The following is a 22780-nucleotide window of genomic DNA, read 5'->3' on the forward strand; positions in this document are numbered from 1 at the left end:
AGCTTGGGATGGGCACTCTTCTCTGTAGCCAGAGCTAGCCCCACAGCAAAGACCCCCCTGAGGCTCTGATCTGAGCATCTCTGAATGACCTTCACGAAGTGACTCAGCCTGAGTCTCCCATTTGCCAATGAGGCTTGATAGGGAGGCAGTAGTGTAAGGAATGTGCCCGTGTGCTGGGGCAAACCAGTTACTAGAGACCCCTCCCACTAGCCTGTCCTCTGACCCTTCTAGAAAAATCAACTCAGCAAACACCTTCCACAGTTGTGAAAGAATATTTCCCTGATGATCTAGTCTATTTCCACTTAGCAAGCCAATGAACTGATTTTCTGCTTTACCTTGGCTGCCAGGAAGCTCATTGCAAAGCTTTGTGCTCAGTCACTGCTGTAGCTGCCTCTCAGATTTAACTCTCCTTGGCTCTTTTCTTTTATTCGCATACCCATGAATTTTGGCTTTATTCTTTTTATGCTTTTTGTTTGTAAGCCACAGACTCACACATTTTTTTTTTACAAGTAGGAGGAGTAATAGAATTTTTTTAAGTATGGGCAGAAGTTGAGTGGAATCTTTGGGGTGCCTAGCCCTGGGGTATGAATAGGAAAGAGACCCTCAACATCACAGGATTTAGGGTTGGGGACCCAGTTTACCCCTGTTACACTACAGGGTCCTGTGAACAGGCCTTTGTTCCCCTCCTGGGACTGTTTCCGTGTCTCCTTTGTCTTTTAGCGCTAGTTTTCGTACAAGGCAGTGAGCAGACAGACCTATTCTTGAGCACAGGTGAGAAAATCAAATTGCGTAAGGCAAGTCCCATTGCAAAGGGGCCCAAAAGTTCACTAAGAAAATCTGATAGTTGGGGGGCGGCGCCTGTGGCTCAAGGAGTAGGGCGCCGGTCCCATATGCTGGAGGTGGCGGGTTCAAACCTAGCCCTGGCCAAAAACCACAAAAAAAAAAAAAGAAAGTCTGATAGTTGGACCACAAAGGATTCCAATCCAATTCACTGTCTTATTTTATTATTTTTTTTTATTGAATCAAAACTGGTTTTCACAGGCCAAGTGACCATAAGGCAGACTGAATCCTAGTTCCTGGAGAATGGTCTCCAGCCCTAGGTCCTAGCTGGGAGCTGGAGCAACATATTGCATGAGTGGCTTAATCTAAGTTTCCCTATTTGTAAAAAGAAGGGCCTGTACTGGAAACTCCACATGAACCTTACTGGCCACAGGCCGTTAAGGATCAACAGCAAAAGATTCTATGTTTTGTGATGCTAAGTGTTCAGGATGTGATTCTGAGGGCCTGGGATTTGGCCACATAGAACCAGAGACACCCACTCCCTGTGATTGCACCCCTTTATTTATTTGTAATGAGTGGGAATCCCTCCCCCCCATCACGGTCCAGGCCCACAGGGGCCCTACATTTGCAGGGCAGCAGCAAAGTGCACATAGCAGGCACAGCTCCATTCATCAGAACTACAGTTCCAGAGACCAGCAAGGTGTCTGTGTTCCTGAGGGTCCCTCCTGGTAATCCACCGTGAGCTCTCTGGTATGGAAAGAGACAGATAAGGGGTCAGCAAATCTTAGATGTGGTGGGAAGACAGGAGGAAGCTGGGGACAGGGACATGGAGGATGCAGAGTCCCACTGTCTCTCCAATGGAGGCTGACAAGGCCTGGTCACTTGGAGGGTATGGCCTCCAGAATTCAGGGCTCTGACAGTTTGGGGGTGTGGATAGGGAGAAGTTCCTACTGTCCCCAACCAACCCCAGTGATTTTGGGCTGGTGTGCTTTCTATGGGTCTGAGTTGGCCACCCTTTGTGGGCCCCTGAGAGCTGGCACCTGACAGTTTCCTTTATAGTTCCTGGTTATGAACAGAAGGATGAGGGTCCTGCAGAGCCAGCTCCTGGCCTCCCCATCCCTACCCTGCCTCAGCTGGGCTCAGTGGCCTGCTTGTGCTGAGTCACCTGGTAGCAGAGTAGTCATTGCCTTGAACCCTCAGTGTGCGTTTGCTGTCGTCTGATGCTGCTGGGGACCCCCAGAGCACCTCTTGGTAAAACTGGCCTACGGTACAAAGGGCAGGTCAGCAAAAGATAAAGACATCCTGGGAGAAATGCAGGTCAGGGGAACTGCCTGTTCCCAGGCAGAGGTGACTTCTGAGGACACCCTGAGCCTGGGCCATGGGCAGAATACCGAAGGTCCCGCTGACATGGTTGGAGAAGTGGTCAGTGTCACGCAGAAGGAGCCGGAGCCCCTTCCCAGGGCCATCCCAGGATAACAGGCCAATGGTCACTTTGTCTGGGCCACTGAGCAGTAGGAGACCTGTCTCGTCCATGGTCATCTTCAGGCTGTGGAGAAACCCAGTGTCCAGTGCAGGTAGAGACGCCTGCACAGACTCTCAGCAGTTGAGGTGGAAAGCTAGTGGCTGGGCTCCCTTCTTTTTTTTAATTTTTTTATTTTTTTTGAGAGTCTCACTTGGTCACCCTTGGTAGAGTGCCGAGGCATCATAGCTCACAGCAACCTCAAACTCTTGGATTCAAGTGATTCTCTTGCCTCAGCCTCCCAAGTAGCTGGGATTACAGGCACCAGCCACAATGCCCAGCTATTTTTTTAGAGACGGGGGTCTCGCTCTTGCTCAGGCTGGTCTTGAACTCGTGAGCTCAGGCTACCCATGGGATCCTTTCTTGTCCAGGAAGTCATAGTGCCTTGGGTGGAAAGTCCCTTAAATCTTTTAGGTTTTAGTTTTTTTCCTGGGTAAAACACGACCAAAGTCAAGTTGATGATATCTGGTTTCCCCAGCATTATTTATAATATAAAATAATTTTTCCTTTCCCTCTGGCTTTCTTACATTTGGTTTCTCATGAATTAGTTTTATGTGATTTAGGGGGATTCTTTGATATTTCTATACCTTTTGCTTTTATGTCCGATGCCACTTTCTTCTGATGATTAATCATATGTTTTAGTGTCTAGAGGGTAAGTCTCTTCTCATTCTGTCCCTCCCTTTTTCATTTATAATAATCTTTGAGATTCTTACCTTTTTGGTTTTCTTGTGAAATGTCAGGCTTCTTTAAGCATATTGAATAAGCCCCTGCTGTTAACCCAATGGTAATTGAAATGGAATTGCCCTGAATGCATGCTGTCCTGTTGATCCAGTTCAATCTAAACCATGTGGTCTATTGTTCTTTATTTATATCTTCTGTAGCTCATTAAAGTATTCAGACTTTCTATCAGTACAATTAATAGGAATTCTTTATTTTCCAGGTAGAGATATGCTATTGATTTTTGTGAACCTGTCAGATAACAAGAAACTTCAAGATCTTTTATGCAGTTGGGAAGGTTCTCAGATGACCTTGGATTTTCTGGGTGTGCACTCTTTTGTTGAGGGGAGACAAGTCTCCACTGAGGGGCTCAGTGGGGTGGTGAGAGATAAGGCTTTCACACTCGGAAAAAGACAGGCTATGGCACAGGCTTGGGGCTGGGATGGCACAGGCTTGGGGCTGGGATGGCACTGTCCATGGAGGGCCTGCAGCCCCTCCCCGAGGCCCCTTGTCATTTCCAGAGCTGGAGAGCTTCCCCTGAAACGCCCACATGGGGCAGCCACACCACCCACAAGAGGTCACCCTCCGCCTCCACTCCCTAGCAGCTGCTCAGTATTTAAGGCCAGTTGGATTATTCCTTCTCATCAGAGCTTCAAGAATACATGAAGGATAAAATTTATAACCTGCCCTGCTGGGGAGCACTCTCCACCTCCCCCTGCACCATCTGATGGGCAGGGGCTCCCCAGCTATATTCTCTCAGCCTCTGACTGTGGCCAGCACCGTTATCCCTAGTTATTAGTGAGGAAACTGAGGCTCAGAGCAGCTAGGCGGCCTACCCAGGGTACCAGAGCTAGCTCTGACCCCCATTGTCTCCTGCATGGGATAAATAACCTGGATGTGAGGGGACTAGATTCCCAAGATAACTCCTCAGTGCCCTGCAGAGTTGCAGGGGTTCGGGGCTTCTGTATCTCTGGCCCTCTTACAAGTGCAGCTACTCCATCTCCAGGTCTGTGGCCTCAGGCCACCTGTCAGCCCATCTTCAGCCAATGTAGCCTGAGAGGTCACCCTCCCTTCCCCCAGGGTCCCCCAAAGTGGAGCTTACCCAGGCATCACTGAAAACAATGTCTCCTTCCACTTGTACACAGAGCTTCTTCGGTTCCGAGTGGTCACTATGCGCTCCGGGGACACATGAACCTTCAGCTGGGGGTTCTTGAAGGTCACTTCAATCCATAAGAATCCAGCCTTCTTCTCCCCATGCTGGCCAGTCACCTTGACCCCTGAGACAGCAGTACCAAAGGGGTCAAAGCTGCAGCCCCAGCCAGGGCTGTTTACATCCTCTGGAGTTTTGCACCAACTTGCCTCCTCAGGGGGCCACCCCCCTTTCCTCAGCATTCCTTCCCACTGGGTGCCTGGCCCCCACAATCTGTGCACTCATCCCTCAACTCATGTGACTTTGGAGAGCCCCAGTTTTCAGTGATGGCCACTCTCAGATGAACCCCTGAGAAAGGAGGTCTGGTCCCAAGTCAATAGCCTTCATAACTCCCCCAAGTGTGTTTGGCCCTGAGCTAGAGTCTGAGGCTGAAGGCGAGATGAGAATTGGTGCTCCCACCCTCTGGGACGGATAGACTCTTGGTCTGGGTGATGAAGTAGGGGACCATATGGATCTGGGAGGACCGAGGCTGCTGTGGCCATCCCTTGCTCTGAGGGGTGCTGCAGGGGATGGGGGTGGGGTGCCAGCACCCCTGAGTGGTGTGCATCTCCACAGCTGACCTGCCACCTCAGCTCAGCCAATGAGGCCCTTCTAGGATTGGAGGGGCAAGTCTGACAAGGGCACCTACCTCCTCCCTCCATGACCCTTCTCCACACCCTGCAGGTCCCATTCTTCTCTCAGGGCTCTGCAGGCACAAATCCCTCCATCTGGAACGTCCTTCGCCCTTCCTCTGCTCATCTGCTGAGGCCCTACCATTCCTGTGTGAACCCTTGCAGCTCCCCTCACCCCAGCTGGCTCTGGCCTCCTCCTCTGGGCTCCCTCCCACACAGCCACTGTGCTTATCTGCACCAGGCCACCCAGACCCGCACACAGGGCACCCAGTGGGGTGGCTGTGTGAGTTCCAGTGACGGAACATGAGGGCATGACTGTGCCACAATGGGGTCGGGCTTGCCTGGGGCCGAGTGTGCATGTGCTGTGGGCGGGTGGTGAGCCTGTGTAGGGGTCTCTGAGTCTCTCTAGGTAGACAACAGGGTGTGCACCTCTCACCTTGGTCAGGGTCTGAGAGCAGGTTCACTGGCCCCTGAGAGTGCCTGAGATCCACACAGAGCTGCTCCACGCTCTGCCCAGGCAGCAGCAGGATGGCAGAAGGAGCCTGGATGGGGGCTGGTACAGGAACCAAATGGTGCATGATTCTTGGGGCAGGGAGAGCAGGCTGGGGGACAAGGATGAAAAAGGAGGCTGGGGTGGGGGGTGGAAGCTTACCTGGGGCTGGAGGTGTCATGGTTGTTTCTAAAAGAAGAAAAAGTCTGGGTTTAGGCTGCCCCTTCCTGGGGGCCAGGGGTTTGAGGGGGTAGAGGGTTGGTGGGTGTGCCAGGGCTCCCTCTCCCCTTCAACACAGTGACAGGTTCATAGAGACCCCCAGGGATCTCCCCTCCCAGGGTGTCCCCATTAGGATAAGAAGATACTCTGGGGTTCTGGACTCGGGGACACCTTTGATATTTATATCCACACTGTGTGACATACCTTGTCCAGGATTTGAGGCAGCTGATGGCACTTAAGCAGGTATCAGTATAGGAACATCCAGAAACAGGGAGCAGACAGTCAGGTCTCAGAACAATCGGCACACCCTCCAGCCATCTCTGTCACCTGCTGCCCACCGTGCTCCAGCCCCTTCAGCCCTGCCACACTTATACACCCCCTAGAATAGCCTTTGCCCTGGGAATTTTCAGATGGAAGAGCATGCTATTAGGGAGAACACTGTGGGGGACAGGCCTAGCCTGGCTCTGCAGCTGTGTCTGAGTACAGATGTGGGGATCAGAAATAGTTCAAGAGACCAGAGTTGGCTTTGTGAAGGGAGGAAGCCCTCCCTTTCTTGAAGGTTTCATCACGAGTCAGCCTCCAGAGTATAGTGAATTCTATTTAGTGAAAATAAAGGACAAATAAAGTCCTGCCTTGGGGAGGGGATGCCTGAAGTCCACAAGCCGGGTGGGAAGAGGTGCCTAGGCAGGGGGGCTGGTGACGACTGACCCAAACTGCTCCATGATGAGCACTCTTGGCCGGCACCTGCTCCTCCAGGGCTAGAGTCCCCTCTGAACAGGAGTGTGGGAGAGGCTGCTCCATCAAGGGACAGAGGAAGAGCTCACACTACACAGGTACAGTGCAAAAGAGCTCATACCCAGGGAGAAGAAACACCAAGGACCTGGCAAAGGGGTGGCTGGTAGAGAGCTGGGAGGGTGAGGGCAGCTCCCCAGGAAATGCAGCTCCCACCCTCTCCCTGGATTGGGGCCGACCCACAGTCACTCCACATCACTGCATAGTAGATGGGGCCCTGAGCTTGGTGCTTTATCTCACACTACTCTGTAGGAGGTTCAGTGATCATCAAGAGGAAACTGAAGCCCTCAGAAGGCCAGGAAGTGGCTTACAGAATGTCAACTCTGGTAGCATATCATCCCAGGAATGTCTAAGGTAGGAGGGATGCACAGGAAGAGGACGACCCGGAGCATGAGGTGGTCCTGGGGGTCCAAACTTCTTCAAGGGGCTGCCAATTCCAAGTCCAAAACTCCTCGGGAAGTTAGAAACTCCAGCTTTGGAAAAGTTGGCACATGTGGTCTTCTTTGAGGCTCCGTGTAGGTCCTCAGAGCCAGGGCTCAGCCCCTACCCCAGGAGTGGGGTATGGAGAGAGCAGGTGGCTCCCCTCCCATGCCCAGTCCTCCTGGGCAGCTCCCACCCCCACCTCTGGGAGATAGGAATGCTGTAGCCCCAGTGGACCAGTAGCCCCTGGAACTCCTCCCCCAGGATGTCACGCCTCCCTCACAGCACCTCAGACTACCTTGTGGACTCCATCCACTCCTTTGGCCAAAGATAGGCTGTGCATGGCTGATTCCTAGTCAGACACATCTGAACTTAAGTCCCAGGCCTGTTACCATCCAGGTGAGCCAGGCAAGGCATTCCCCTCCACAACCAGGGGCAGAGCCCAGTCTATGGCCCGGGCCATGGTCCTGTCAATCTCCCCTCCAACCCTCTCCTCCTTTGCCACCTGATATTCTGGACTGTCGGCCTCCTATCACATGAGATCTGAAGAAAGCGTGACCTGGAAATCAGTGAAACCTGGATTTGCTTCTTGGACCCACCTTTCTGGGGCCCCAGCTGGATGGGTATTGTATCCTAGTGCTAGGGACAGGGCCCAAGGGGCAGCCGATATTTGCATGAACAGGAGACAAATGCACCAGTGTGCTTGGTCAGACACCGCCATCTCCTGGCAGCAAGGCTGGGCTGGAGAAGGATCTGGGGGCCCCAGGCCCTGCGTCAATGGATCACCACCTGGGCCAGCCTTTGAGGAAACTTGTTCTTTACCTGAGTGGACATTCCTGGGTCTATTTTCTGGATAAAACAAAGAAAGAGGGAGAGAGAAAGAGAGACAGACAGATAGACAGAGACAAAGACAGAGACCAGAGAAAGAGAGTGAGAGAGAGAGACATTATCAGGGTGGTTTTGATCAATTTGAAATGCTTATATTTAGGGTGCCGCCTGTGGCTCAAAGGAGTAGGTCACTAGCCCATATGCCGGAGGTGGCGGGTTCAAACCCAGCCCCAGCCAAAAACTGCAAAAAAAAAAAAAAAGAAAGAAAGAAATGCTTATATTTAATATTGCCACCCAACTCCAGAACTACACAGATGCAAGAAACTTGGGGAGCCAGGAGACCTGGTCTCAGTTTCTCATTGGTGAAAAAATGGGACAGGTCTCCTGGGGCTCCTGGAAGTCTGTGGCTGGCAGGGTGAGAGTTTTGGTTGGGATGCAGGGGAAGGCATGAGGAGAACGACTGGGTCCAACTCTGCTGCCTGGGAGGCTGAGATCCCAAACCCTCACCATCTTCCACGGGCTTCTCAGCAACTTGAGACTGTTCTTGCCCTTCAGGTTTGGTGACTACCATAGATGTGAGAGGAGTAACAAAGTTGTACTTGAGTGATAAGTTCAGGGCTCGGGTCTCGAGGGCCTGCCGTTTGGCATCTGGTGCGGAAACACTGTAGGTTGAAGATATCAGAGCTCAGGACATCCCTGGAGGCCAGAACACCCAGCCTTTCTCCCCTTGGGAGAGTCTGGGGCTCAGACACAATACCAAGACCACCCTCTCTCCATGCCTTGGGAATGCCCCATGACAGCTGTGCCTGCCCAGCAGCGACGGGCCTGGCGTGTGTCCTGCAGCAGTAGCCCACAAGGGCCAGTGCCACTCACCTTTGCTCCAGCAGTTGCTGGATAGTCAGATATGCCCAGAGTCTCTCCATGAAGTTGTGGAAGATGTACTCGGGGCCCCGGAACTCCTCCTCCTGTTCTGCCACGTTGGATTCCATTTGGAAGGTGATGTTCTGTGTATGCTGAAAAGAGAGGCCCAGCCAGGGCAAGAGAGTGAGGGCCTTCCGTCTGCCCCTGGCCTGGCACTTCCAAGCTCTTTCGTGACTGGAGCTGGGGCAGGTCCCATGTACTGAGAGGACTTCATTTCCTTTGAGTAGAGTGAGGGATAGGGAGGGAGTTAGGGGTGCCAAGGGCTCAGTCACAGGATGAGCAGGGGTGGAGACAAAAGGCAAACCATCCCAGGTGCACCAAGCCAGGTGCAAAAACAGGAGCTCAGATTAGCTGACCCTCTGGGAGGAAGGGAAGAAGATGGGATCAGGACCCCAGGTCAGAGCAGAGCCAGCAGCAGGAAGGATTTGTCAATGCAGTGTGGAGTAGACAGTTCATCCCAGACAGCCCACCCTTACCTCGAAAGGACAGAGAAGGAAGGGCTGTTCCCAGCAGTCAGAGGCAGAGTTGAGAATAGAACTTAGGTGTCACGGCTCTATTACTCCACCACCTCCTCCTACTAATCCCTCAGTCTCAGCTTGAGCCTCCACCAGGAAGCCCTCCCTGATCCCCAAGCCAGGTTGGGGCTACCAGTGCTGCTCTCCTGAATCCCTGGGGGTAGATTCTGGCCTGTAGCTCCTTGTGCATGTGACCATGTATCCATGGGCTGTCCTTCCCATAAGGAAAGGGTGGGGTCGGCCTCATTCATCACTGTATCCCCAGGGCCTAAAGAAGGACCTAGAACAGAGCAGGTGCTCAGTTTCTTTTTGTGGAATGACAGGGGGTCACTAGGAGGAGGCAGAGAAGGCTGGGAAAGGACAGGGCACCACATGGAGAGCTGGGCTCAGGACCTAGCTACAGTGGGCCCAGGGCAAGTTGCCTATTTGCTGGAGTTCATTCTGCTTATCTGTGAAATGGGAGCAGCCCTCTCTGCTTGACTGCAACCTCAGAAGGCCAGTATGAGGACAGAAGGAGATGACAATTAGGAAGGAATTGCTACTGTCACCTTGTGCTCATAGGTGCACAGACTGACTGCTGAATGCCTTGCTGGGCACAGCACAGGTAGTCTCATGAGAATCACTATTTTGTCTCATTGAATTTCTACTGTAAACCCATGTGGTGGGGACTCGTGTCCTTCACAGGTAGCAGAGGGGAGGGAAACAGCTGAAGCTCAAGGCACTTTGAAATAAGCTGGGGCTCGGCAGGATGGAATTTGTCTTTATTTTTAGAGACAGAGTCTTACTTTATTACCCTCGGTAGAGTGTGCCCTGGCATCACAGCTCACAGCAACCTCCAGCTCCTGGGCTTAGGCGATTCTCTTGCCTTAGCCCCCCGAGCAGCCAGGACTACAGGCGCCCACCACAATGCCCAGCTATTTTTGTTGTTGTTGTTGTTGTTGCAGCTTTGCTGGGTCTGGGTTCGAACCTGCCACCCTCGGTATATGGGGCCAGCGCCCTACTCACTGAGCCACAGGCGCCACCCGGCAGGTTGTGATTTGAACCCAGCCCCTCTGGCTGCAGAGGTGGTGGCTGCCCGAGCTGCCCTTCCCCTCCAAAATGACATGGCCACACTCACCGCCTGCCCACTGACTTTGGCTGACAGCACGTCAGGGCTCTGCTCCTTGAGCTTCCCGGCTACCACCATCTCCGAGCCCTTGAAGAAAAGCTGGAAGTTTTCCTGCGTGACCTCCTCCACAGCATTGCTCGGGTATTCAAAGGCCACTGTTGTCAACAGTGGGTTGGCCACTTCCTGGTAGAAGTCCTGCAGGGCAAAGAGGTGTCACGAAGGCCAGGCTGGAGGCTTCCCACCTCCCTGGGTGTCCCCCCAAGGCACACTGGCACCTGCAGCTGCAGGGCAGAGTCCGAGTCCTCGTAGATGCGCCGGGCCAGGCCGCCGTTTTCCAGTGCCAGCTTCTCGAGGAAGGCATAGCTGACCTCGAAGCCGAAGCCCAGGCAGAAGAGGTTGAACTGGCCACTTAGGGCTTTCCGTACATTCCTCTGGATCTCTGCAGGGTTGGTCTCCCCTACACCCGTGGGTTTGGAAAGAGAGTAGGAAAACAGCGATTTGCTTAATGGATATTTCTGGAACCTCAGAGCCAGAGGGGCCTTAGCGACCTCCCACCCTGCCCCAGGCCCCACAGCAAGCCCAGTGCAGCCTTAGAGGCTCCCTGCAGTGTGCCCTGGAGTTGCTGCAGTGCCCTCACCCTCCGTGGGGTCGCCATCAGTGAGCAAGATGATGAGGGTGATGCTCCCCTCAGGCAGCAGCTCATCTTTGTTGCTGCTTTCCAGCAGCTCCACGGCCATCAGCATCGCATCATTGATGTTGGTCCCTGAGGGGCACACACGCTCAGGGTGGTTCCCGGCCAGTTGCCGTGGAAACCCCCACCCGGCCGGCTGCAGATGCACTCACCTCCACGGGCTTGGATGCCGGCAGCAAAACTCCTGGCTTCATTCAGGTTGTTGACTGAAGCTGGAACCAGTGATGGCTTCCACTGTGTTATTTTCCCATTAAAGACAATGAGGTTGAACTGATCTTTGGGGCTGAGGTCATCCAGGATCTTGATTAGGGCTTCCCGGGTCTGGTCATGGAGAGAGGAGATTGTAGTTCAGAGGGGTTCCATGAGGACTTAAGTGCCCTTCGGCTGGCATCCCTAGACTCCGGGGTGGGGACATGGCGTATGCTCTAGGAATAGAGGTTGCCATGTGCTCTGGCCACCCAGGAAGTAAAGGAGCGAGAATCTACCTTCTGGACCACAGCTGATGCTGTGAGGGGCGTGGGAATTTTCAGGGCCCTGCTCTGGCCCAGGGAACCCACCTGTTGGATTTTCCTGCCGCTCATGGAGCCGCTTTTATCAATGACAAAGACCACGTTCTTGGGTATTGTAGACAGGCCCTCAGGAGCAAAGTAGTGCACAAAGTAGCCATTCTCGATCTGTGGCCAGAGTGAAACCACACCCAGGCAATAAGAGCTGCAACCCTGCCCTGTCCCAGTCCAGCCTCCTCCTCACCCCAAATCCTTGGAGTCCTATGCTCTCCTGGTTCCAAGCCCCCATCTCCATCCCACTGCTGCGTCCCCAAATCCTCACCAATTTCAGGACTCATCCCAGCCCCTCTCTCACAGAAGCTTTCCTTGTTCATGCACAGTCCACTAGAGCTCTTCCCACAACTTTACCTTCTATTTGTTTTTGTATGTGAGGCAGCTTATCTTAAAAAGGTTCGGACACAGTAAACCTGACATCCATCAAAAGAAGGAAGACTTAACAGTGAGTAAAAGGGAAGCATACTAACATCAGAAAATAGTACGAAAGAAGTTATTGCATTTGAACATAAAGTTGAACTGTGAGTCTCCTGGCAGCAAAAGTACCCCACAGAGCAGCTCTTCATAGAAAGTTTTCTGCCTCTGAAAAGGAATATTTTCAGGGACAATTCAGCTGCCTATTTTCTGTCTGTGCTAGCACCTGGTGCACACTGCTAAGTAGGGCAGTTATTTCCCTCTTCTAGAGTACTCAGGCTCACCCCTAAAGGGTGGAGAGATTTGTAGATTGCCCTGTTCTTGCCTGGAGTCCACCCACCTGAATGGAGCCCGCTGAGAGGGTCCGGTTGACATCATAGCGGATGATAAGGCTACCATCCAGGACTGTGTCCTCCTGCTTTGGAGACTTTTTCTGCTGGGAGAGCGTTGGCTTGAACCGGATATGAGCCTGAAGGAACAAACTGGGCTGAAGTTGGCAGGTGCAGCAAAGCCATGCCAACACCACCATCTACCCGTCTGTATATTGGGAAGTCTGAATTCCAGGATGCAGCCTTGGGTGATATTCCAGGGAGCTTTCTCTCAAGCTGACCACATAGGGGAGAAGGTATGACAGGGAGGCCCCCATTCCTGGAACTATACAAGCAGAGGCTGAGCTCAGACTGTGTGGGACCCAGCTATGGCCTTCTCTCCCCTGGTTCTAGGGCCCTCACAGCAGTCTACTCTCCAAGTCCTTCCCCCACAGACCTCAGGGCTCATACAAGGACCCACTGTCCTCCAGGCCCTGCCAAATGACAGCATGGATACAGAGATGTCAGAAGCCCCTCCAGTTCAGAGACTCTGCCCCACTATCCCTGTCTGGAAATCCAGGCTCATAGTCCTGGACTGCAGCAGGGCCCTTGGCACCCCACCTGCTGATCATGGCGGGCCCACCTTGGTTGTATTCTGTGAGATGGTGAGGGCATTTGCCAGCTCTTTGGTCATGAAGGTGCTCTCTGTCTCTAGAAAGCTGATGCCCTGAGGCTCGAAGATGTGAATGTCCATCTGGAGGCAAGATGTAGGGCACTGTATCAGCTGGGAGATGAGGTTGGGCCTCACAGGAAGCTTAGGGGCAAGGGATGGCCACCCTCAGCAGGGAAAGAGTCATCCGGGAGGCCTCATGGGAAGAGGTGGCTCCAGGTACCTGCAGGTGCTTGACCAGCTGCTGGGGCTGCACTTTCAGCAGCAGCTCATACACCCCCAGATGCCGCCTGAACAGCTCTTCGTACACCAGCTCGAAGGTGACCTTGGCAGAGGGAGCCACACTGACCGACACCTGGAACTGCTCTGTCTTTCTCCCCATGGCCCTGAGGGAGGAGGGCATCAGGCCTGCCTCTCCAGGCCAGGTGGGGGAAGGCCATTGGAGGTGGGAGTCAGGCAAAGGGCCAAGGCGGGGTGGCTCTGTCTCTACCCCCACCCACTAGCTCCCGCCATCGCTCACTTGACTAGGCCAGCGCTCTTGCCCTTGGCCACTGCTGCGCTGTACTGCTCCTGGGCTGCAGCCTTCTCCTTGATGTTGCCTGGGTAGGTCACGCCATCAATGATCCTGATGGCAGAAGGTTGGGAGTTGTTGAAAGCCTGGTGGGAAGGGGCCCCTTCTACTGCTCGCTCCTCCAGGGAGCCTGTCTGGGACTTGGTGTGGCTCTTGGCATAGTGACACCTGTCTTTGCCTGAGCCCACTACCAGGTATGATGCACTTAAAGCATACAAGCCCTGTGCATGCCTCCACAAAGTGCACCAGGCCTCCACCTCTCCTGAGGCGTGCACAGTATCAGTAATGTGCCTTTCATGGAAGGGATGGGGAGAGGAAGCTGCAGAGGACAGGGCTAGGCTGAAATCTGCCCTTCCTTTACCTGCCTAGGCTGGTCCCACATCCCAACTTGCCATTCTACCTCAGACTGTTCCCAGAGGTACCAGTTAATCACCAGCAGGAGGTTTCTGAGCTGGGTTGTGTCCAGCCCTATGTCCAGCCCTGTGGGGCCAAGAATGAGGAGGTAGGAGACACAGGCTGAAGACTCTGCCCCATTCCTCCGCACTGTCTCCCTCCTCCCACACAGGGGAGGCACTCTGCTGGGGGTTGGCGGGGATGTTGACCTCTCTGGAACTAGGTTATGGACAACTGGTGTTTGGAATTCCTGGGGGTGTGACATACCCCTAGTAGCCATCCTTTGGGGCTGAGAATGAACTGCCTGAGCTGTCTCTGGAAAGAAAATGACTTCTTCAGAACCTCCGTGTGGGGTGAGTAGGGATGTGTCTGGTAAATATTATATGCCTGTTCCATCTGGGGCGGGGGGGCGCGCATGAAAGGGTGGGAGTGTACAGATGGGGTAGGAAAGGACCCAGCCAGGATGCCAGGACCCTGCAGCCCTCCTCCCTGACCTTCCTGGTTATAATTTAACTGTGGGCCAGGATGGAGGCTGGTGAGCGGACAGCAGGGCTCCTCCTCCTACGGGGAGAGTTCTTGGTCCCTGGGGCTCCCAGTCAGGTCAGGGAGCAGGCAACCCTGCCCTCTGCTTCCTTATCTCAATGAGCAACAAGATCTGGCCCAGAGAGGGTGGTGATAGTACAGGGTTCCAGGCAGATGCCATGGCAACCTACCAGCCCCAGAACCCATGTCAAAGGCCAGCACAGCCTGTGAAACTCACACAGCACATTGGGTCTGCTGTGGGGTGGGGAGTGAGGAACCTATCGCAGGGACCCCAGCCCCCCACAGCAGTTTGGCAGTTTCTCAGAGGCCCCAGAATATACTGGGGACCCAGCCTCAGAGATACTCCCTCTCTGCCCTACCACTGCCCTCACAGTTTCTGGGAGCAGCGTCTCCCTGTCCTCAATCATGGCCTCTCCTAGGGGCCAGGAACAGACAGTTAGCAAACATTATGAAACCAAGTTGGCAGAAGACAAAGTGAGTAAGGATCACCACTGGCTCAGAGTCCACAGAAACCCCAGGCATCTCCTGATGCAAGCCAAGCAGAAACAACCCCCTGTGGCATCCCAGTTTGGTATACAACTTCCTTGGCATGCCAAGGAAGACCCCTCCTCAAGGACAGTCTCCACTATGGGGCAGTGGAGAGGCAAAGATGCTACGGTTCTCTGCCTGCTACTCAGGCAGCACTTAGGGAAAAGAGGGAGGGCTGCAGACATCTCTGAGAACAGGTAACTTCCTTGGTAAAACTAAAGACACAAACCCTGGCACACCTCACTTCAGAAAGGGGGTCTGACGGGTGCAGAGCAGATGGGTCACAGAGCAGGGTGAGGCAGATGAGGAGGAGGGTAGAAGGCACGTACATGGAGAAGTTGGTGATGAAGGCTTTCTTGGGCAGCTCCATCTGGAAGATGGCTTCCTGCACAGTGTCGGCCCTATTGACTACCCGGCTGGTAACCACCGTGTGGGAAAATCGGGATGAGACCTTGGAGTCCACAGTGAGGCTGTAGATGTCGATGTGCTTCTGGACCAGTGACGGAGAAGGGGGTTAGAGAGTTTCAACACCATGCCGGCTCAGAGCAATACTTTTCACAAGTAGACCGTTATGCTGGCTCCCGACAAAACCCTGGCCCCCAATCCAACTAAGCCACTGTCCGGCCTCAGGCTGAATCCAGTGAGGCATTTTTCACCTGTGAACATTGATCTTAGATAAGCAGTTGTGTGCTCCATTCCTCACTCTACAGTGCCACAGGGCAGGAGCCATGTCCGTTTTGATCTATAGGACCCACAGCGTCCCTTGGAGAAGCAGCATGTAGTGGGCGATGAAGCCCGAGCCCCAGTGTCCGCCGAAAGGATGTCACACTCATCCTTTGGCCAGAGGTGAGGGCCCTTTGTATACAGGCTTAGCTCTGCCCAGAGAAGGTACAGTGAAAAGGTCCTTTGCTTTCTGGAAACTTTGGGCTCCATGCAAACTGAGGAAAATGGCTCCTGCCAGTCTCCTCCCTGGGGCCCGCAGGAGCTGGGAGAATGTTAGTGCCAGTCTCTGAAGCCGAGTGGGGCTCTTCTTCTTTGCCCCTTTTCCCTGCCGTGTACTTTCCCCCAGTTCTGCCCCCAGCCCTGCCACGCTCTTTGCCCCAAGGTTGGTGGTCCCCTGGGGGAGGGACCCATGTGCACCCACACGCAACCTTACACACCTCTTACCTGCCCGTACATGCCATGCTCGTGTACACACCAACTCTGCCCAGCTGCACACGCTGTCTGCACACACAGCTCAGCACCAGGGCGCCAAGTGGCTTTTGCATGTGTTTGAGTGTTCGCTCTGTGCCAGGCACTATACTAAGCACTGTATAGGTGTTCTGGGTTTGATTTCACAACAATCCTCTGAACAGATACTATTATTACCCTGTTTTACAGATGAGGAAACTGAGACATAGCATGAAAAACTTCCCCCAGGGAGGTGCAGAACTGGGCTCATAAAGCTGCATTTTCTCATCTATAAAATGGAACTAATATGATCATCCCTTTACAAGTGGGAAGATACCAGTGAGGCCCTTGGGTGGTACCTGGTGGACAGTCGGCACCACTCCTTTGCACACACACACTGACACACTACACAGGTGGAGGCTCTCTCTCACTTCCCTCAAACCTCTGGCTCCCCAGCTCACACCACTCATGCCAGGCACACACACACAGGCACCCTGGACGCCAGCTACCTTCTGGGCAGTGGTGGTCTGAAGGACAGCCAGCAGCCAGAGCAGGACCAGCATGAGGCCGCAGGTGCAGACAGGGGCTGGAGGCTTCATTGTGGCTCCCGTGTCTGCCAGGCTGCTTCTGAACCAAAGAGCAAGTGGAGAATGAATTAGTAACTTGCTTGCTGCCCCGCCTCTGTGGGGGCAGGTTCTGAGAAATCGGGATCTGTAAGCCAAAAACCACAGTGGCCTCAGATAAGCAGGTAAATGACGAATGTCCGGTGGACCTTGGCTGGGACAGGACTTCTACTAAGGAAAGGCAAGCTCAGATTGGAGTTAGGTAATGGGCCCCATTCTGAAAGGCCCGGAACCTTTCCAGGCACCACCAGTTCTTACACCAGCTGTTCCACCAAACTCTGCAGGGCTGGGGGACAACAGTGAAGACACCAGCCTGCTCTCCATAAGTCAGCCGGGGGAAACAGGGCCACCCCAAGTGGCCTCCTGGAAGAAGGGCAGGGGAGTGTGACTGGGCAGTGAGGGGCCTGGACAGCATCTTTTGGAGGTGTCTGGGTGGGGCAAGATCTATCAGGGCTGAGGCAGGATAAATATGCCTGAGTTCTGGAGTGAGAGGTGCTGGGCCCAGGGCCCCCAAAATAAGACCTGCAAAGCGAGAGTCACAAAGACACTATATCCTGTGGCTCGGAGGTCTTGATGTGGGGAATTTGGCAGGAGAGATGGAGCAGAACAGAAGAGCACACAGAGCTCCTGAGGGATGCCTGGGTGTGGAAGTCAGTCGTGCCAAGGGTGCCCATGGAGCACTGCTTGAGAGGGCAGAATGCCCATTGTCATGACTACTGTGATGCTGCCATGGCCCAGACTCGAGGGAGTGCTGGAGTGCCGCCCAAGGGCCTGAGATGACAGTTTCAGTGACTTTTTAGTTTTTATTTATTTATTTTTGTTGCATTTTTTTTTTTTTTTTTGGCTGGGGCCGGGTTTGAACCCACCACCTCCAATATATGGGGCTAGCGCCCTACTTCTTGAGCCACAGGTGCTGCCCTTCAGTGACTTTCTAAAAAATAAAGTTGCCTTTCATGAAGCTGAAGTGTTCCTTTCATATCAAACAGCAATGAAGTGAATCAACAGTAGGCCCTCTACAGTTGGTGCCTGTGCTCCCTGATGGCTCTGGGAAGCAGCTCCCAAGTCTGTGGCTACACATGGACAAAGATGAATCATAAGGAAGGACCACTCAATGATACCAACTGTGGGGGAGTCCACTGGGGGGCATCACGGGGCCCTAGGGCGGTGAGTGGCTTCCAGAGGCTGGGGAAGGGTTTTCTCCATCAGCACTGCCTCCAGAAGAGCTGCCAGCATCTGGCCCTGGGGGAAGGACATCATAGACTTTGGAGTTATTTCTATGGCTGTAAGTAAGATGTTCCCCTTCCTTAGCATGTCAATGGGCAGAGCACACCTCTACTGCTCACCCTTTTGGCTCTGAAACACGTTTCTTCAGTATCTGGGGGAGGAGCTTCCCCAAGGACCCCAGTGAGCAGGCTCAGGCCCTTTCTCACAGAAATATGCTCCCTTGGGGCAAAGAGCATAGGCCCAGCCTAGAACCAGAGCTATATTAGGAGGCCTGGCTGGCTGGAAACATGGGAAAGGCTCTGAGTGTCAGCTCCATCTGGCCCCAGGACAGGCAGACCTCCCCAGTAGACCACACAGCCCTGAGCCAGGCCCTGCAAGTCCAAAAAGGAGCCACTGTCAGCCTGTTCATAGTCTTGTCATGGCAGTGGGGGAAATCCTAAGTCTGACAGTTCCATGCACATAGGGGACACAGAACCTAAGAGACACAACCACACTGCCCAGAAATCTGGCGTTCTCATGCCCTAGGCAGCATAGTAGGCTCACTCTGCTGTTTGGAAGAGGCGGTAGGTAGGTAGCTGACTGCCACTGGCCAGACAGGAACCTTGACCTAATTTTGTCTTGGAGGAGGAGCAGCAGGCAAGGAGGGAGCATGTGCAATGCAGGGGAAAGGGGCTTTGAGGTTCCTAGGTGCCGCGAGCCTTGGGGTCCTTGGAAGCAACTCAAAAGCTTCTGTGGAAGGCCATGGAAGAGCAAACCCCAAACACCCACCTGATCCACCCTGAGCAGTGTCACTGTGGCCTGGCTATGGAATAGGCTCAAGCTCAACTCCCTGCCATATAGGAGAAACTGAGGCTCAACAAAGAAACATCTGGCCTGAGACACACAGATCAGTGCCCAGTCTCCACAGCCCACACTCCTAGCATGTGGCAAGGCTATGACAACGCCTGTGTTATATCCCCCTGGGGCTCTCCCAAATGCCCAGGAAAGGTACAGGACACGTTCTACCCACACCACCCTTCCTCCCTCTCCCCTGTAGACAGTGGCTGTGGCCAGTGACAAACTCCAAAGGCTGGGGCCACCTGGGCATCCTCTTTATTGATGCTTTCAAGGTGCTGGTGTGGAGCCGCTGGCTGAAGGGCCGGGGCCCAGGGGAGGGCACCAGCCCTACAGACAGCAGGGGAAGAGGTATTGTGGCATTAAAAAAAGACTTCTTGGCGGGTGAGGTGGCTCACGCCTATAATCTTTGCACTCTGGGAGGCCAAGGTGGGTGTATTGCCTGAGCTCAGGAGTTCGAGACCAGCCTGAGCAAGAGCGAAACCCCGTCTCTACTAAAAATAGAAAAACTAGCTGGGTATGGTGGCAGGCAACTGTAGTCCCAGCTACTCAGGAGCCCAAGAGTTTGAAGCTGCTGTGAGCTATGATACCTTAGCACTCTACCCAGGGTGACGGAATGAGACTCTGTCTCAAAAAAAAAAAAAAAAAGAGTTCTTGGGAAAGGCTCCTGTATCTGGGGCTCGGGTGGCAAGGGGTGTGGCATGCACTGTTCAGCCAAAGACACTCTTGGCAGGTCCTTCTTTGGGCTTCTCGAAGACAGTCTCTGTGCCTGTGCGGGTGCGGCTGAACACTGAAGGGGCGGCTGAGCCAGCTTGCTCTGTGGGAGGAAGTACCGTCAGTCAGCAGAAGGAAAGGCCCCTTGTGTCAGAAGCACCCTCTCTGGAGCCCAGGAACTCTGGACTCTCAAGAAAGAACCCTTATCCCCTTACCCCTTCACTAACACAAATCTGTGTCCCCAACCCCAGCCTCAGACAGCTGGACACTTACCACACTCCCGCATGACCTGGTAGGTCTTGGACTTGATTTCCTGGTTCTTGGCCAGGTTTCCTCGGGCCCCCTTCAGGTCCTCCTCCTTCACAGGGGGACGCTTCTTCTTGATGGGGGCTTCCTGAATGTGAGCCTGAGAGACCCCAGAGTTTCATCTCACCATTGGAGGCCTTGAGGTGGGAAACTCTGTGCCTCGGCCAAGAGCCCTCTTCCCTGCTCATTGAACTCAGGTCAATCTAAGGCCTCATTCCACTGTGAAGCCTTCCCAATTACACTTCACCCCTGAGTCTCCCAGCTCCCTCCATCTGCCTGTCCATCTGCCCTTGCCCTGGAGACTGGAAGCTCCTGTGGGCAGTAGTCACCACAGCTTCACACCGATCTGCCTGCCTAGCCAGGCTTAAGGCTGTGCTCAATGGGCAAAGGCAGAAAGGGACTGGCTCCCTAGGGAACTCGAGGAGTGGCAGGAGGTCCCTTAGAGACTGCCATTCTCCTCAAACTGCCACTGTTTGTTGTTTTCTAGGGTGCAGATAGGGTAGACTGGAACCAGATGCCCACACAAAGTTATAGTCTAACGTTAGCAACCCCCAAGGAGCAGGCAGCAGGCAGGCGGGTTTGTCTGTCTCTCCAGTGCTCGCCCTATCCCTCAACACCAGGCACCTGTGGGTCGGTGGCCTTATTCCTTTCTAAGCCCCAGGGGCAGGTGCAGGGATCCCTCCCTGGCTGAGGGATTTCTGGGCATAGAGCTGTGCAACAATAGGCATAGCCTTCTATGTCTACATACAGACACACAGATACAGCTTTGTGTACAAACGTAGACAGATACAGCCTCATGTGGACACATATACACAAGGCCTCCTGTCCACACATGCTCACACACACCTCATGCGATGGCTGTGTTTACAGCATCGTGTGTACAACCCCCTCCCCGCACAGAGACAGACATAGCCTTATGTACGTAGCACACACACAGAATACATGGCTGCAGAGGCCTTAGCTACAGATGTACACAACTGTACGTGCTGAGTGCTCCCTCACACAGAGATCTACATAAGCCCTACACATATTTCTCCCCACCCCTCTGAAACAACCATAGGATGCCATCAAAGCCATGCTGAACAGGGGCTCCTCAGGGCATCCCCCCCACCCCCCATCCCTGGCGTCCCGGGGACTGAAAGCCTCCAGTTCATGTTTGTTGCTCAGCTCAGGACACAGCTGACTGACAGTGCTGACTGACAGTGTCCAGGTCTCACCCCACCCCCACCCCCTCTGGCACCAACAAGGCTGGTGACAGGCCCCCTACCTGGGACATGGTGAGTGCAGTTGGAGTGTGGCTCTCCACAGGCGCCTCTCTGGCAGGCAGTGGCTGGTGGAAGAGATCTGAACAGGCCCGGCCCTCTGGAGCTTATATAGCCTGCTTGCCTGACCTGGGAAGTCACACCCGCTCCTCTGACAACCTCCCAGATGATTCAGGTCCACATAGCCTCTGGCTTCCGAGTTTATTCTGGGAGATGAGAGGGGCTCTCCTAGCACTGCTGCCTGGGACAGCTGGGAAGACCCTGTGCCCTCGGGGATAGCTGCTCTATTTACAGGCGGGAGCTGCTGGCCCTGGTGGGACTTGCTATGTGTGTGTGTTTACGGATGTGGGTCCTGGAATGTGTGAGTCTAAAATGTTCATCTGCAAGCGCTCATCAGTGTTTGGGGCATCCCTGAGGAAAGGGAGGGCCCTCGTCCACTGGACTGCTCCAAGGCTGTTTTTCTTTCTCTTCTCTTAGATTCCAGTAGAAAGAGATTTTCCATCCCTTTAAGGCAGCAGGGCAGGAGCTCCCTGTGTTTGTCACTGGGACGTACTTTCTCACCGCATTGAGCTGACTGGACCCTCAGCTAACTCGGAACAAAGGAGCTACCACTGGTTTGCAGGTGGACAAACTAAGGCCAAGGGGAGCTGCTCATGTTTTTGTTGATGCAGTTTGTCCTCTGTCAGGTTCCCAATGCAAGTTTAGCAAAGAGACAAAGCAAGACGGGGGTAAGGGGCCCAGGAAGGTGAGGGCACCCGTGGGGGGAAGGAGGAAGTTTCAGGCGCAGAGCCTCTGACTGAGGTGAGGTCACTGATGAGGGGCTGGCCTGCAGGCCAGTTTGGCTAAGCTGCTGAAAGAGGGAGTGGGAGAGTGAAGCCCACTGCAGGTATTGAGCTGTGGAGATAAGAACAGGCTCAAGGCTGCCCCTGAGAGGTAACTTAGCTCTCCTCTGCTAGAAGCTAACACCACCCCCATCCTTGTAAAGGGAAGATCTGCCAGGGGCCCACGCAGGACACTAAGCTTGAAGCGGGTATGAGAACTGACATAGGTAGGAGGTCAGGGCCTCCCTGTTAGATCAGACATACCCAAGCTCCTTTTCAGTTTGTGATGGAGATTATTTTTATCCTTAAAGGCTTAAGGCAGATGAAACCCAACCAGACACTGACATTTGGTTATCCCAAATGCCACTCCACTGCTGTCATACCTCAAATACCACCCTCACCACCACCCCCCCCCCCAGAACTGCCAGGCCTGACCTGAGACAAGTGCTGACATGAGGAATGCCCAGGACTCTGAACATAGGCCAAGGGCAGGCTGGGCCTTGTGAAGGCCTTCCGTCAGCTCCGGGGGTGCTGTCATTGATGGCAACTGATGCTGTGGCACTGTCCCACAGCTGGCTCTACCCAGGGAGGCACCTGCCTTCTAGCCCTGTGGCCTCAGGGACCGGGACATGGGCTTTTACTCCTGTCTCCCAAAACAACTCACTTCTCAGGAGGGAGACTACCTTTCCCTCTCCTAGTGAGGGCTGGGCATGGTGGCTCACGCCTGTAATCCTAGCACTCTGGGAGGCTGAGGTGGGTGGATTGCTGGAGCTCATGAGTTCAAGACCAGCCCAAGCAAAAGCAAGACCCCATTTCTACTAAAAATAGAAAAACTGAGGCAAGAGGATTGCTTGAGCCCAAGAGTTGAAGGTTGCTGTGAGCCTTGATGCCACGGCACTCTACCCAGGGCAACAGTTTGAGACTCTGTCTCAGACACCCCCCCCCAAAAAAAAAGGTCCCTCCTGTGGGACCTCTCACTAGTGAGGAGCGGCAATGGCAAGAGCCACTGGTTTTTTCC

General features: G+C 53.9%; 2 protein-coding genes across 5 annotated transcripts; both read right to left on the reverse strand.

Moving 5' to 3' along the window:
* Positions 1 to 1323: 1323 nt before the first annotated feature.
* Positions 1324 to 16669, reverse strand: ITIH4 (inter-alpha-trypsin inhibitor heavy chain 4). 4 transcript variants are annotated; one of them, XM_053599227.1, is made up of 24 exons: positions 16488 to 16669; positions 15138 to 15298; positions 13294 to 13398; positions 12997 to 13159; positions 12747 to 12857; positions 12136 to 12264; positions 11379 to 11495; positions 10974 to 11142; positions 10768 to 10893; positions 10406 to 10587; positions 10140 to 10325; positions 8460 to 8599; positions 8094 to 8248; positions 7581 to 7607; positions 7264 to 7317; positions 7057 to 7110; positions 6650 to 6811; positions 5751 to 5780; positions 5490 to 5516; positions 5274 to 5390; positions 4119 to 4293; positions 2172 to 2326; positions 1946 to 2042; positions 1324 to 1527 (listed from the first exon to the last, which is right to left on the reverse strand). In XM_053599227.1, exons 1-24 carry the CDS (start codon positions 16575 to 16577, stop codon positions 1458 to 1460), a joined length of 2802 nt encoding a protein of 933 aa, XP_053455202.1. In that variant the 5' UTR covers positions 16578 to 16669; the 3' UTR covers positions 1324 to 1457. The 4 variants fall into 4 exon arrangements, with proteins under 4 accessions (XP_053455202.1, XP_053455203.1, XP_053455204.1 ...); XM_053599228.1 differs by having other exon boundaries at positions 15138 to 15295; positions 16488 to 16616; XM_053599229.1 differs by lacking the exon at positions 7057 to 7110.
* Positions 16670 to 18892: 2223 nt separating this feature from the next.
* Positions 18893 to 21182, reverse strand: MUSTN1 (musculoskeletal, embryonic nuclear protein 1). The gene is made up of 3 exons (XM_053599232.1): positions 20947 to 21182; positions 19647 to 19779; positions 18893 to 19476 (listed from the first exon to the last, which is right to left on the reverse strand). Exons 1-3 carry the CDS (start codon positions 20953 to 20955, stop codon positions 19370 to 19372), a joined length of 249 nt encoding a protein of 82 aa, XP_053455207.1. The 5' UTR covers positions 20956 to 21182; the 3' UTR covers positions 18893 to 19369.
* Between the last annotated feature and the right edge of the window lie 1598 nt (positions 21183 to 22780).

Source organism: Nycticebus coucang, chromosome 8, assembly GCF_027406575.1.
Source record: "Nycticebus coucang isolate mNycCou1 chromosome 8, mNycCou1.pri, whole genome shotgun sequence".
NCBI lineage: Eukaryota > Metazoa > Chordata > Mammalia > Primates > Lorisidae > Nycticebus > Nycticebus coucang.

Excerpts from the sequence above, each read along its gene's own strand:
- ITIH4 (XM_053599227.1), bottom strand. The coding sequence starts at position 16,577 with ATGAAGCCTCCAGCCCCTGTCTGCACCTGCGGCCTCATGCTGGTCCTG. Across the intron at positions 15,299-16,487 it reads AGACCACCACTGCCCAGAAG|AAGCACATCGACATCTACAG; the intron begins GTAGCTGGCGTC and ends TCACTGGTCCAG. Across the intron at positions 8,249-8,459 it reads CAGCAACTGCTGGAGCAAAG|TGTTTCCGCACCAGATGCCA; the intron begins GTGAGTGGCACT and ends TTCAACCTACAG.
- MUSTN1 (XM_053599232.1), bottom strand. Across the intron at positions 19,477-19,646 it reads CCAGGTCATGCGGGAGTGTG|AGCAAGCTGGCTCAGCCGCC; the intron begins GTAAGTGTCCAG and ends TTCCTCCCACAG.